The sequence below is a fragment of the Triticum urartu genome, chromosome 6A (genome assembly GCF_056163025.1).
Source record: "Triticum urartu cultivar PI428250 chromosome 6A, HENAU_Tu73, whole genome shotgun sequence".
Lineage (NCBI taxonomy): Eukaryota > Viridiplantae > Streptophyta > Magnoliopsida > Poales > Poaceae > Triticum > Triticum urartu.
The window spans coordinates 604,629,234-604,644,476 of NC_141878.1; the positions used below are offsets into that span (position 1 = coordinate 604,629,234).

General features: G+C 43.0%; 1 protein-coding gene across 1 annotated transcript; it reads right to left on the reverse strand.

Annotated features, from left to right (window-relative positions):
• Window positions 1–11,235: 11,235 nt before the first annotated feature.
• On the reverse strand, window positions 11,236–12,908 carry LOC125522724 (uncharacterized). The gene is made up of 2 exons (XM_087527525.1): window positions 11,432–12,908; window positions 11,236–11,346 (listed from the first exon to the last, which is right to left on the reverse strand). The coding sequence occupies exon 1, from the start codon at window positions 12,751–12,753 to the stop codon at window positions 11,434–11,436; it is 1,320 nt and encodes a 439-aa protein (XP_087383651.1). The 5' UTR covers window positions 12,754–12,908; the 3' UTR covers window positions 11,236–11,346; window positions 11,432–11,433.
• Between the last annotated feature and the right edge of the window lie 2,335 nt (window positions 12,909–15,243).

Sequence of the window (15,243 nt, forward strand, 5' to 3'; positions counted from 1 at the left end):
TGAGTATATGCTCACTGACAGAACTGTTCTCCTCCATCTTGCAGCTATAGAACTTATTGGAGACTTCATATCTCTCAATCCGGGCATTTGTTTGAAATATTAACTTCAACTCCTGGAACATCTCATATGCTCCATGACGTTCAAAACGTCGTTGAAGTCCCGATTCTAAGCTGTAAAGCATGTCACATTGAACTATCGAGTAGTCATCAGCTTTGCTCTGCCAGACGTTCATAACATCTGTTGTTGCTCCAGCAGCAGGCCTGGCACCCAGCGGTGCTTCTAGGACGTAATTCTTCTGTGCAGCAATGAGGATAATCCTCAAGTTACGGACCCAGTCCGTGTAATTACTACCATCATCTTTCAACTTTGCTTTCTCAAGGAACGCATTAAAATTCAACGGAACAACAGCACGCGCCATCTATCTACAATCAAACATAAACAAGCAAGATACTATCAGGTACTAAGTTCATGATAAATTTAGGTTCAATTAATCATATTACTAAAGAACTCCCACTTAGACAGACATCCCTCTAATCCTCTAAGTGATTACGTGATCCAAATCAACTAAACCATGTCCGATCATCACGTGAGATGGAGCAGTTTCATTGGTGAACATCGCTATGTTGATCATATCTACTATATGATTCACGCTCGACCTTTCGGTCTCTATGTTTTGAGGCCATATCTGTATATGCTTGGCTCGTCAAGTATAACCTGAGTATTCTGCGTGTGCAACTGTTTTGCACCCGTTGTATCTGAACGTAGAGCCTATCACACCCGATCATCACGTGGTGTCTCAGCACGAAGAACTTTCGCAACGTGCATACTCAGGGAGAACACTTCTTGATAATTAGTGAGAGATCATCTTAAAATGCTACCGTCAATCAAAGCAAGATAAGATGCATAAAAGATAAACATCACATGCAATCAATATAAGTGATATGATATGGCCATCATCATCTTGTGCTTGTGATCTCCATCTTCGAAGCACCGTCGTGATCACCATCGTCACCGGCGCGACACCTTGATCACCATCGTAGCATCGTTGTCGTCTCGCCAATTTTATGCTTCCACGACTATCGCTATCGTTTAGTGATAAAGTAAAGCATTACAGCGCAATTGCATTCCATACAATAAAGCGACAACCATATGGCTCCTGCCAGTTGCCGATAACTTGGTTACAAAACATGATCATCTCATACAATAAAATTCAGCATCATGTCTTGACCATATCACATCACAACATGCCTGCAAAAACAAGTTAGACGTCATCTACTTTGTTGTTGCAAGTTTTACGTGGCTGCTATGGGCTTAAGCAAGAACCAATCTTACCTACGCATCAAAACCACAACGATAGTTTGTCAAGTTGGTGCTGTTTTAACCTTCGCAAGGACCGGGCGTAGCCACACTCGGTTGAACTAAAGTTGGAGAAACTGTCACCCGCTAGCCACCTTTGTGCAAAGCACGTCGGGAGAACCAGTCGCGCGTAAGCGTACGCGTAATGTCGGTCCGGGCCGCTTCGTCCAACAGTACCGCCGAACCAAAGTATGACATGCTGGTAAGAAGTATGACTTATATCGCCCACAACTCACTTGTGTTCTACTCGTGCATATAACATCAACACATAAAACCTAGGCTCGGATGCCACTGTTGGGGAACGTAGTAATTTCAAAAAAATTCCTACGCACACGCAAGATCATGGTGATGCATAGCAACGAGGGAAGAGTGTGATCTACATACCCTTGTAGACCGACAGCGGAAGCGTTAGCACAACGCGGTTGATGTAGTCGTACGTCTTCACGGCCTGACCGATCAAGCACTGAAACTACGGCACCTCCGAGTTCTAACACACGTTCAGCTCGATGACGATCCCCGGACTCCGATCCAGCAAAGTGTCGGGGAAGAGTTCCGTCAGCACGATGGCGTGGTGACGATCTTGATGTACTACCATCGTAGGGCTTCGCCTAAGCACCGTTACAATACTATCGAGGATTATGGTGGAAGGGGGCACCGCACACGGCTAAGAATATGATCACGTGGATCAACTTGTGTGTCTAGGGGTGCCCCCTGCCCCCGTATATAAAGGATCAAGGGGAGGAGGCCGGTCGGCCCCTATGGCGCGCCAAGGAGGAGTCCTCCTCCTAGTAGGAGTACTACTAGGAGGGGGAAAGAAGTGGGGAGGGAGAAGGAAAGGGGGGCGCCGCCCCCCCTCTCCTAGTCCAATTCGGACCAGGGGGAGGAGGCGTGCGGCCCACCTTTGGCTGCCCCTCTCTCTCTCCACTAAGGCCCATATGGCCCATTACTTCTCCCGGGGGGGTTCCGGTAATCCTCCGGCTCTCCGGTTTTCTCCGAAATCACCCGGAACACTTCCGGTGTCCGAATATATCCGTCCAATATATCAATCTTTATGTCTCGACCATTTCGAAACTCCTCGTCATGTCCGTGATCACATCCGGGACTCTGAACTAACTTCGGTACATCAAAACTCATAAACTCATAATATAACTATCATCGAAACCTTAAGCGTGCGGACCCTACGGGTTGGAGAACAATGTAGACATGACCGAGACACGTCTCCGGTCAATAACCAATAGCGGAACCTGGATTCTCATATTGGCTCCTACATATTCTACGAAGATCTTTATCGGTCAGACCGCATAACAACATACGTTGTTCCCTTTGTCATCGGTATGTTACTTGCCCGAGATTCGATCGTCGGTATCTCAATACCTAGTTCAATCTCGTTACCGACAAGTCTCTTTACTCGTTTCGTAATACATCATCTTGCAACTAACTCATTAGTTGTAATGCTTGCAAGGCTTATGTGATGTGCATTACCGAGAGGGCCCAGAGATACCTCTCCGACAATCGGACTGACAAATCCTAATCTCGAAATACGCCAACCCAACATTCACCTTTGGAGACACCTGTAGAGCTCCTTTATAATCACCCAATTACGTTGTGACGTTTGGTAGCACACAAAGTGTTCCTCCGGTAAACGGGAGTTGCATAATCTCATAGTCATAGGAACATGTATAAGTCATGAAGAAAGCAATAGCAACATACTAAACGATCGGGTGCTAAGCTAATGGAATGGGTCATGTCAATCACATCATTCTCCTAATGATGTGATCCCATTAATCAAATGACAACACATGTCTATGGTTAGGAAACATAACCATCTTCGATTAACGAGCTAGTCAAGTAGAGGCATACTAGTGACGTTTGGTTTGTCTATGTATTCACACAAGTATTATGTTTCTGGATAATACAATTCTAGCATGAACAATAACATTTATCATGATATAAGGAAATAAAATAATAACATTATTATTGCCTCTAGGGCATATTTCCTTCACATACAATTGGTGATGCTGCTGGCGCTGGCGCCCAACATGTACCAGAACCTCCACTCCCTAGTGAGAGCAAGGCCGTGGATACATGAAAAGCTAATCGTTCTGGAAGGATTTAGCTGGTTGGCTTTTGTTGTCCAATGCCTCCGCGGCGTTCTCGAAGGCATACAGCCCGCTATGAATCCACATGCCGTCTTACAGGGGCCTAACATCATTCTCCACACGTTTGCTCGGATTAAGTACGAAGCGGGTCAGCTAAGACGTGCTAAGACCGAGATTAAATTTAGGGTTGGAGTGCTGGCAACGCAAGTTGAAACTCTCAGCACACTCTTAAAAGGTCAGTCAGACGAGGTTCTGTCAACTACAAATGACAATATCAAATTATTCATACTGGACTTTAATGCTTGTTTATAAATTATTTATACTGAACTTTAATACTTTTTTATACATTATTTATGTTAAATCACAAACATTGCTAATGAATCATTATAATTGTAAATCTATTTTGAAGTTATATAGTGTATTATATCTTCAAATATAAATGAACCAAATCCAAATGTGAGAGAAAATGACAAATCATATGCTTCTTCAAATAATTTGTGACACTTGCATAAATATAGTGTATATGTGTTTTGACTATTCTGAAATATATTAGTTGAGACTATAAAAGGGATAAGAATTATCCTGATAGAAATCTTCAATTAGACATAGACTTCTATGCAAATAGAAAAATCTAGAGTATATGGAAGGGCTCCAGAATCTTCTAGCTGGGTGGTGCTTACACCAGCCTTGTTATGATGTAAGTTAGTTGGGCCCCTGAGTGCATGAGTTTATACCAAGAAGTTACAAATGAGAACTGGAGAATCGATCCAAGGAGGTACAAGTTTCCTAGACCAATGATAAATTCTGCAATACTAACAAAAATTTATTTGTGCCCCAATAACTCTAGCAATGGTGCCAACCTTAATAGCTTTGTTGATTGTACAAGATATTAATTTATAAAGTCATATTTTTTATCTTGAAATAAATAATAACTCTTTTGTGAAAAGAATAAGGTCATATATTAAGGCCGTGTTTCTTTGAGCTTCAGGAACCAGATTCAGCTTTGTCAGTGAAGCTAAATCTGGAATCTGAAACAAACAGTTATTTTGAAAGCTTTACAAGTGAAGACAACTTTACCACTGAAACTGAATCTGTAATCTGAAACAAACAGCTATTTCAAATCAGCTTTGCGAGTGAAGCTGAATCTGCATTTGGGTCATTTTTCGTGCAATTTGTTGAAGCACTTCAAAGTGTACTTTGGTGGCGAACCAAAGCTGAAACAAACATGATCTTATATAACTGTGAATTAGCTTTGCTACTAAAGTGAATCCCTAGGTGATTCGAATAAGATCAAAGTTGAAACGAACAAGGCCTAAGTATAATAGGTCCTTACAAACACACCCATACAAAATAGAAAAATACATTCAAAATTTGAGGGTGCCAAAGTCTTCTTCCTCCTACATCCACGGCATGGCGCGACGTGACCATAGCTCAATTACTCCTATAGGCCTCCGCCTCGTCGAACCAAAAAATTTGAACCCAGGAGCATGTAGAAGCAGCGATCGGGAAGTCATCAATGCAGACCAGGAGATGCCGACGGTCCTGGTCTGTGAAACAAATTACCAACCTGGAGAAAAATACGCCGATATAGGCCTGTAGAAACTCTAAATACCGCGTAGACCAAAAAACTTAGCTGAATCCAGACGGATCCACCAAAAACCTCAAACCGATCATACCCTAGGAGACTAAGTGAGAGTCAACTCCACATGCCCTCAACCAGCAAAAAAACAACGGAATGGGATATAATGAGGAGTACATTATTCCTACCACGGGGCAGCGCCGCCGCTTCACTGCCCCAAACCAAACGAAAACATCATAAAGAAAACCTAAAAAATCATCCATGCCACTATACAACAGGTCTGGGTATGATGTCAAGATTCTCGCCTTCCAGTATCATGCACCGACGCCCTCTTCTCCGATAATCCAGCCCGTCGGACAACCGATGAGGATCTCCATGCTGGATCCCTCCGGCCAGTGCCGACTTCACCAATGCCATTGTCACCCACCGTATCACGAAGGCCGTCGCTCGAGCACACATCTCCGTCGGCATCCACATGAACCTTCCAATGCCTCTACAACAGCCTCCCCCCCCCCCATTCGGACATTTCTGTCCGCCGCCAGCGACGCTCCCTGGCGGCGGCGACATAGATAGATTACGAGTGTTGGGTAGGGCTCGGTGGTCAAACGCCTCACCGTCTCACAACAGGAAAACAATTTCTTCTAGGCACCATAACTAATCTCATAATAAATAATAGAGTCAATTACACCGGTGGTGCTAGAACTTGGCGTAAACGGTCACTTTAGAGCTAGAACTTGTGGCATACATTGAAGTGGTGCAAAAACTTGGCTCAGACGTGCAAATACGGTGCTAATCATGTTTGTATACGTCCGCAACACTGACGAGGCCTGCCAGCATGGCGTAGGACCCGTTGTCCGTGACCAAACAATGAGACAAGGCGTGTGGTTTTTTTTTTTCCTTTTTCCTAGAAACCCCCTTGTCTTTTATATTTTTTTCACCAAAAAGACCCTAAGAGGCGGGTTGAACAGAAAAAAGACCCTGTCAGCAGCAAAAATAATAATTGAACAGAAAAAAGGTGCGCTTAGGTTTCAAACCAGTGACCTCCAATTAACGTGTCGGCTGCGAACCACCTAACAAAAATCATGCTCGTTGTCTGAAGAGGATACACAACCTTATATTCTTTAATATTTTTAGGTGAATATTCTTTAATTAAACAACACAAATTTGCAAAGGTTTGTTACTCTTTACGTTTTTTTAGACAATGCTACAATTTACGTCTATAACAGAACGTGCTCATGGGCCAAAACTGACAACAGTTTGTCAGTTAGTGTTGCCTATTTTTAATATGTTACTATTTTATTTTTATTTTTTGCAGTTTGTAATAAAAATTAATTATAACTATAAATAACATACATATAATTGTAATTATGTATTCATTTGAGGAACAATAGTCTTCGTACATATATTTATATTTTTAGTTATATAAATTATTTTTTTGAAAACACACAAACTTTATTAGAAAACATCTCATAAAAAAACCTTTGTTAAAATCGCATGAGCAGTTTTAAAACAAATCAATTCTTTTAAAGACTGGACACTTTTATATAATAGGTGAACATTTTATGAAACTACATGAGGATTTATTTAATGTTATTTATTTTATTTATATGTATATTATTTAAAAATATAATTCTATTTTTCAATAAAATTTTGGAAAAAAACCAACATTTTGAAAATTTAAAAAAAGCTAACGGTACGCTCGGGGTTCGAGTCTCTGCGGCTGCATCTTGTTTACTATATTTTCTTTTTTTTCGAGAGTACGCCAATGGCGTACCATATTTTTATAGAAGAGAGCAAACATAATTATAAAAGGCTAGGCATAGATGTGAACATCCTGCTAGCGGAACCCACTCAACACCTAAATGAAAAAAAAACCTAACTACTCACAAAATGGTGTATTCTTCCAACTCCGGCTTCATCCCATTCTCTAAGATCGTCAAAGATTTGGTGCATCAATTGTCTCGGCCTCCTCTGTTGCTCCAGTCACCCAAAAACTCTGGCATTTCTTTTTTTCTTATTCAACTGAGGATATATAGCTTGTGTTTCCTTTTTTTTGGCAAAAATATAGCCTGTGTTTCTGTTGGAAATATGCCCTAGAGGCAATGATAAATTGATTATTATTATATTTCCTTGTTCATGATAAATCGTTTATTATCCATGCTAGAATTGTATTGATAGGAAACTCAGATACATGTGTAGATACATAGACAACACCATGTCCCTAGTAAGCCTCTAGTTGACTAGCTCGTTGATCAATAGATGGTTACGGTTTCCTGACCATGGACATTGGATGTCGTTGATGGCGGGATCACATCATTAGGAGAATGATGGGATGGACAAGACCCAATCCTAAGCCTAGCACATAGATCGTGTAGTTCGTTTGCTAAAGCTTTTCTAATGTCAAGTATCATTTCCTTAGACCATGAGATTGTGCAACTCCCGGATACCGTAGGAATACTTTGGGTGTGCCAAACGTCACAACGTAACTGGGTGACTATAAAGGTGCACTACGGGTATCTCCGAAAGTGTCTGTTGGGTTGGCACGAATCGAGACTGGGATTTGTCACTCCGTGTGACGGAGAGGTATCTCTGGGCCCACTCGGTAGGACATCATCATAATGTGCACAATGTGATCAAGGAGTTGATCGGGATGATGTGTTACGGAACGAGTAAAGAGACTTGCCAGTAACGAGATTGAACAAGGTATCGGGATACCGACGATCGAATCTCGGGCAAGTACAATACCGCTAGACAAAGGGAATTGTATACGGGATTGATCGAATCCTCGACATCGTGGTTCATCCGATGAGATCATCGTGGAACATGCAGGAACCAACATGGGTATCCAGATCACGCTGTTGGTTATTGACCGGAGAATGTCACGGTCATGTCTGCATGGTTCCCGAACCCGTAGGGTCTACACACTTAAGGTTCGATGACGCTAGGGTTATAAAGGAAGTTTGTATGTGGTTACCGAATGTTGTTCGGAGTCCCGGATGAGATCCCGGATGTCACGAGGAGTTCCGGAATGGTCCGGAGGTAAAGATTTATATATGGGAAGTCCTGTTTTGGTCACCGGAAAAGTTTCGGGTTTTATCGGTAACGTACCGGGACCACCGGGAGGGTCCCGGGGGTCCACCAAGTGGGGCCACCAGCCCCGGAGGGCTGCATGGACCAAGTGTGGGAGGGGACCAGCCCCAGGTGGGCTGGTGCGCCCCCCCCCCCCACCAAGGCCCAAGGCGCAAGGGAGTGGGGAAGGGGGGCAAACCCTAGGGCAGATGGGCCCTAAGGCCCACCCTGGTGCGCCTCCCCCTCTCCCCTCCCCTTGGGCGCCCCTAGATGGGACCTAGGGGGCTGTCGCCACCCCTAGGGAGGGAACCCTAGGTAGGGGCGCAGCCCCTCCCCTTCCCCTATATATAGTTGAGGTTTGGGCTGCCCAATACACACGAGTTCCTCTCCCCGTTGGTGCAGCCCTACCTCTCTTTCTCCTCGTCTCTCGTAGTGCTTGGCGAAGCCCTGCTGGATCACCACGCTCCTCCACCACCACCACGCCGTTGTGCTTCTGCTGGATGGAGTCTTCCTCAACCTCTCCCTCTCTCCTTGCTGGATCAAGGCATGGGAGACGTCACCGGGCTGTACGTGTGTTGAACGCGGAGGTGCCGTCCGTTCGGCACTAGGATCTCCGGCGATTTGGATCACGACGAGTACGACTCCATCAACCCCGTTCTCTTGAACGCTTCCGCGTAGCGATCTACAAGGGTATGTAGATGCACTCTCCTTCCCCTCGTTGCTAATTTCTCCATAGATAGATCTTGGTGACACGTAGGAAAATTTTGAATTTCTGCTACGTTACCCAACAGTTTCCTTAATGTACATGAACGGTGAATGGGTTGGCTGGCTAACTTCACGAGCAGGGAACTTGAGGTTGCTCTGGTTGGAATCCTGAGCATACCTTTCATTTCATTCAATTAAAATTTGTGCTGCAGATAGCTGGGACCCGCTTGTCAGCAGCTTTTCTATATGAAAAAAAATAAAAGGTTTCCATGCAAAAAAGCATGCCGCACGCCTTGTCTTCATTGTTGGGTCACTGACAAACGGGCCCACGCCATGCTAGCATGCCTCGTCAGCGTCGTGGACATATACAAACGCGATTAGCACCGTATTTGCACGTCCAAGTCAAGTTTTTACACCACTTCGATGTATTCCACAAGTTGTAGCACTAAAGTGACCGTTTGCGTCAAGTTCTAACACCACCGGAGTAATTGACTCTATATAATAACTTGAATGTACATTTCATATTACCCTAGTTGGTTTTGATGATTTATGATAAAATCATTGAGATGAATAATGTTGAGAGTTGCTTGGAGTATTCAGGCATAATTAGAGTTCTCCTTTATCAAGCTCCAACTTAGGCCAATGTCTGTATTTGGCATACCACTAAAAGATCCTACACTTTCCTTTTTAGGCAAATTAGTGCCTTTTGTGCTTCGAAACACTCTAATATATGGTTTTAGCATCATGGATATTTTTTAAACTCTCTTCCTCGGATTAGGACACTATCCGGTCCATCTTGACAATACTCACTGAATAAAATATTTATCAATCGAAAGGATCAACGTGAACTCGTCAAGGTGGTACATCAACAGAAAAAAGAAAGAAAAAAAGTTGTATCATCCTTTTGGTTTCAACCATCAATTGAGCAAATCTGACAATCTATCTACAAATTGGAAAAATTATCAATCATTGAATATAGCTCAGTCGATCTTTTCTTTGAAATGGAGGAAAGAATTGGTCAATTTTCTGATTTTCATCCTCTAATCTATTGCCGCTACCTGACACCAGCCGCTTTTCAGCCGTCGAGTCATAACCTACATGAGCTACCGTTGCGCAAAGGAGAAATAACTACCGAGCTATCCCTGGACTCGCTTGGTTTCCTTCCATAGCTACCTCCACAGGAAAATTGTTTATTTACCCATAAGCAAAGTAGATACATCTATGCCTGCGACAAATAATTCAAAACGGAGGGAGTAGTATTTACGTACCTAACGTTGGTTGTCATTTGGTAAAATGCTCAAAAATACATTAATCAACTTTATAGTTAAATCACCTTTTGACGTCCTGGATTTTGAAGGTGATTTTGCCGACGTGGAAGGGAGATGCTACCAACATGAGTGTCGCCGAAGAGTTGAACTGGGAGTAAATCACATAGAACCACCATAAGTGTGGCGAGTTCAACAGGCCGGTTCTTCCATTTTTTAGATAAAAACCTACCTACATATCACACGCGAGCCCGCCCATGATAGGTAGCACTGATGCTTCTCAACGTTGTTGCACCCGTTTGTTGGGCTGAGTTAGGATGGTCTGAATTTCTTGCCAAACACAAATAGTTGTACTAATTCACACGGCTTGCACAAGGCATCGTCGTCTCATCGTTTCTCAGGTTGCTACTCCCAGCTTCTTCCCGATGAACTTGGACAGGTTGGTGGGGCCATGCAGGTCTGCTGCTCGCATCTTCTTCTTGCAGCTGCATCTCCCTCCTCCTCCTTATTTTTCTGCTTCCGGCTCCGGTAGATCCTCCAGTGCCTTCGACGCTGTCCAGCGATTTGAATGACCGCGACTTGCCAGCATAGAACCTTGACGGCCCTCTCTCCTTAGCATTCCATCCAACTCCAAGATCATGCAGTTGGGCCATAAGGCTGGACATATCATACAGGCAGTGGCGAATCCAGAAAGAAAATGGAGGGTGGGCTCAAAGTTAACAGAGAAAAAAAACGAAACGTCTGTTTGATGAAAAACAACATCATCTCCTAGTCCATTTGTCCAAATGTGATCAAACTTTCTCAGAATACTACTGGAGGCATGTGGTATTTACTGGATTTTTTCTCTGGAATGTTTGAAACATATTAAATTTGAACTAAATTCTGAATCTGCTTAGCTAAATAGCCATTATTTTCTAGGCCATTTGTGCAAATGTGCTCAAGCTTTCCAGGAATACTACTGGAAACATGTACTATTTACTGGATTTTTTTGAAAGGTTTTAACAATTGAATTTCAAACTAATATTGGTATTGCAAAGACAATATCTGCCAAACCAGTGCTCAAAAAGACATGAAAATTTTCAAGAGCAATAGTAATAACATGTTTAACCATACTAGAAATGTTAATACAATTCATACATAAGGTATCAAAGTACAAGAGAAGTAACAACAAAAGGACAATGAAATGTTGCTCTTACTAACTAGTACTGTAGTTATAGAACACCTTCACACCAAAATATAGAAATGTATGCGTAAGGCACCTCCTACAAGCCATCTGTTCACATTAGTACACTTGTTAGTGATATAACAATAAGTCATGAACGAATAAGTATTGAAACTAGTAACAGTGGCATCAATACCTCTAAGAAATCACATGAAACTCATGTGGCAAATGTCCTTTCCGATCCCTCATTTTCTGGAATTGTATCATGATTTGGTCATCAGGAATGCTTCTAAATATCTCTTTCTCGCAGTAGCACACCATCAAATCATTTAGCCAATCATCTGATAGTTTGTTGCGCAAATCTGTCTTGATTATCTTCATTGCTGAAAATATTCTCTCAACGGATGAAGTGGCCACAGGAAGAATAAGTGTCAACTCAATGAGGCGATATACCAACTGGAAAGATGTGTGTTTCATTGTTTCAACCATCAACCGAGCAAGTGTGGACACATCCCGACATCCATTAAACTCCTCACTTCTCCTAATGTTCATAAGAAATCTTGGGAGGTCTACTCCTAGCATTAACCGATCAGCTTCTGTGAAGTCCTCATCATAAATTTCAGCAAGCCGAATAAGTTTGTCAACGTTAAACTTTGAGAAGTTGTTTGCTGGATTAAGACAAGACATACAATCCAATAACTCGGTGGAAACTTCATTGAATCGGTGATTCATCTCAGTGATAGTTGCATCAATGGCAACATTGAATATGCTAACCTTGTAATAATGAAGTCGAGTCACCTTATTCTTAGTGCGAACAGATTGACCCATAGCTCCAACAAGATCATCCATGTTTGGCACATCAATACCATGTGTTTCACAAAAGTTCTTGGCTTGGCAGAATAAAGACTCCCACCCATTGTCCCTCATGCTCTGCAAGATTTCTTTCACATCCAAGATCAAACGCATGGCTTCAACAATGTTTTGATTCTTTCTTTGCAAAGCTTGGGATAGATGATTTGTGTTGCTCAACAAGTTTATTAAGAACAACATGATGAACACAAATTCAAAGCATTCCATGTTTTTAAGCAAACCTCTAGCTCCACCTTGACATGTGTGTTCTCGGGCATCAACCACAACAATTCCTAGCACCTCCACCACAGCATTCCACATTGTGAATATACGAAGCAAAGTTTTGAGATGTGAGCCCCAACGAGTATCTCCTGGCCTTGTTATGTTAGATTCTTGATGCAGCCCGGTTCCGGCTGTGATCTTTCCATTCTCCATCAAATCTAACAACTCATCTTGATGTTTGGCAAGTAATGCATCCTTCCTTTTGCAAGATGAACACACTTGAGTAACTATCAACGGAATATAGTTGAAGAAATCAGCAATAGCAGGACTACATTGAGCCACATTGACAACCACCAACTGTAACTGGTGAGCAAAGCAATGAACATAAAATGCATACGGAGCTTCATCTCTAACCAGTTTTTGCAAACCGTTGAATTCCCCTCTCATATTGGAAGCACCATCATAACCCTGACCACGTAGCCTAGAAGTTGACAAACCATGATATTCCAACACATCAACCAAAGCTTTTTTAATTCCAGCAGATGTACAATCTGTGATGTGCTTAATTGCAAGAAATCGCTCTTGAAGCACTCCATGATCATCTAGAAATCTACATGCATCAGGAAATCAGATTAGTAAACATTAGTAGAACAATTTAAAAAAACACTAGAATATGGCATGTGTTACCTGACAATCACCGCCATTTGCTCCTTATTGAGCAATCTCTAGCTTCATCAATAAGTATTGAGAAATTCTTATCTCCAATGTCATTCTTAATAACTTTGGTTACCTCCATTGCACAAGCTGTAGCAAGGTCCTTCTGGATGTCGGAACAAATCATTTGTGCGTTTCCTGGCCCCTTATCAAATGCCTCCTTCACATCTTCTTTCTTGTCCTTATACCAGTCCAATAACTCTCTGAAATTGCCCTTGTTGATGGAAGTGGAGGATTCGTCATGCCCACGAAAAGCTTCACCTTGTGCTATGAGATACCTTGCACAATCCAATGATGCAGTTAGGCGGATTTTATAAGATATCTCAGACTCCTTGCTGTACACACGGAATTGGGTAGCCACACTTGCTCTCTGATTGTTGAAATCATCACAATCTCCCTTAGCAATGTTGTGGTAACTAGATGGACCACCAACATGCTTCCTGAAATTACTTAGGGCTGTTTTCCAACGAGTGTAACCATCTTTTGTGAAAACATCATTTCCAAATCTAATGGCTTGTGATGGTTTCTTGAAAAGAAAGCAATGGAAGCAAAAAGCGGCCTCCTTTTCCACACTATATTCCAACCAATCATACGTATCAAACCACGCAGGTTGAAAGGATCTTCAAATTCTACCATCCTTTGTCTTTTCAAAATTATGCCCAATAGCTTTGTTTCTCCCTTTCAACAAATAAGCTCGTCTCACATCACTTCTAATTTCAGGAGCATAATCTTCTATTGGTATTCGAAGTCCTGGATCTGAAATAATTTGACTTGGATGAAATTCTGGTATAGGTTGCCTTGGTTGGTTTGTACTCTCATCAATTGTGGTATGATTCATCTCAACATTTGGGGATTCATTTGGGCGTTCAGGAGGAGGGATTGTGCCCACAACAATTAAGGGGAGGGGATTTGCAGTCACATTAGTTGGTTCAAGTTCAGGTTCGACATCGGTAGGGGGAGGAGCAGGCCTTTGGGGAGGGGTAATTGAACTGCTTGCATAAAAACTATGCATACTCATAGTTTTTCTCTTCATTTTTAAATCTGCAAATAAATTGTAATTGACCTAAATCAACTAATAGCGCATGAACTAGCAAACAAACTGTAATTGATATGAGCCAAATTAAAGAAAGGAATGGAATTATGGAACTTGGAAGCAAACTGGGAATTATACCTTAGCCAGTATTGGATGCGCTCAGCTTGGAACGGGGCGTGGCAGTGTGCGGCTATGCGAGCCGAATGCTCGCTCTGGCCAGCTGGCGGCTCCACTTCTCTGGCCAACGACGAGTTGGTGGCTGCACTCAGGGTCAGGCCGTCAGGGGCCTTCGATGCCGCGCGAGTCCTGCAGCCTGTCGTCGACGCGCGCACTTTGTGGACCGCCTGGACGAGGTGGCCGTGCCGCCGTCGAGCGCCTGTACGAGGTCGAGTCGGGGGACCGGGGGAGGGGAGGGGCGGAGGGGCCTGCTGCCTAGGGTTAGGATTGGGGGCGGCGCTTCTCTGCTCTCTGCTGGCTCGAACGAGAACGAGAAACACGTCTGGCTGGGAGCTGGGAGTTGATGGGCTGGACGCTGGGACTAGTTGGTCCGGGCCAAAACGAAGCATACTAGTAGTAAAAAAAAATCGCTTTCTATCAAGGGCAGGCTTCAGCCTGTTGAAGCCTGCCCATTGGACTCGCCACTGCATACAGGCGTGGTGCTCGATGCACCCCACGATCAATGTCGGAGCCCGGCACCCCCTCAGCTGGAAGTGCCGGCGAGAACGATTCGGCGGAAGAACCATCGGCGCCGAAGCCGGAGAAGATAGGAAAGGAGCACATACCATCCATGATCATCCTACCCTGTTGTGTTGCCAGACGAGTATACATCCTATATTCTTTGTTTCCTTCTACTACTTTGTACTGCCTTATATTCCATCAAAGGAATGGAACAAGCAGCAGCATAAGCATTCTGCACAAAATTAAAAACCATGTGGTGTGGGCATTTCTCAGGCAGATAATTCGAGTTTACATTCCAGTTCTATTATGTCCCCCTTTCTATTTCCTGTGCACTTTTATCTTCTCACTACCTTATATTTATGTGCAATGGCCAGTGTAGAATACCATCGTGTCGTTTAAATTAACAAATACCCCCTTCCTTCACAAATATAAGATGTTCTAACTTTTTTCTGAATCAGATATATACAGACTGTTTATTCACTCATTTTCAGTTCGTATGCAGTCCATATTAA

Excerpts from the sequence above, each read along its gene's own strand:
- LOC125522724 (XM_087527525.1), bottom strand. The coding sequence starts at position 12,753 with ATGAGAGGGGAATTCAACGGTTTGCAAAAACTGGTTAGAGATGAAGCT.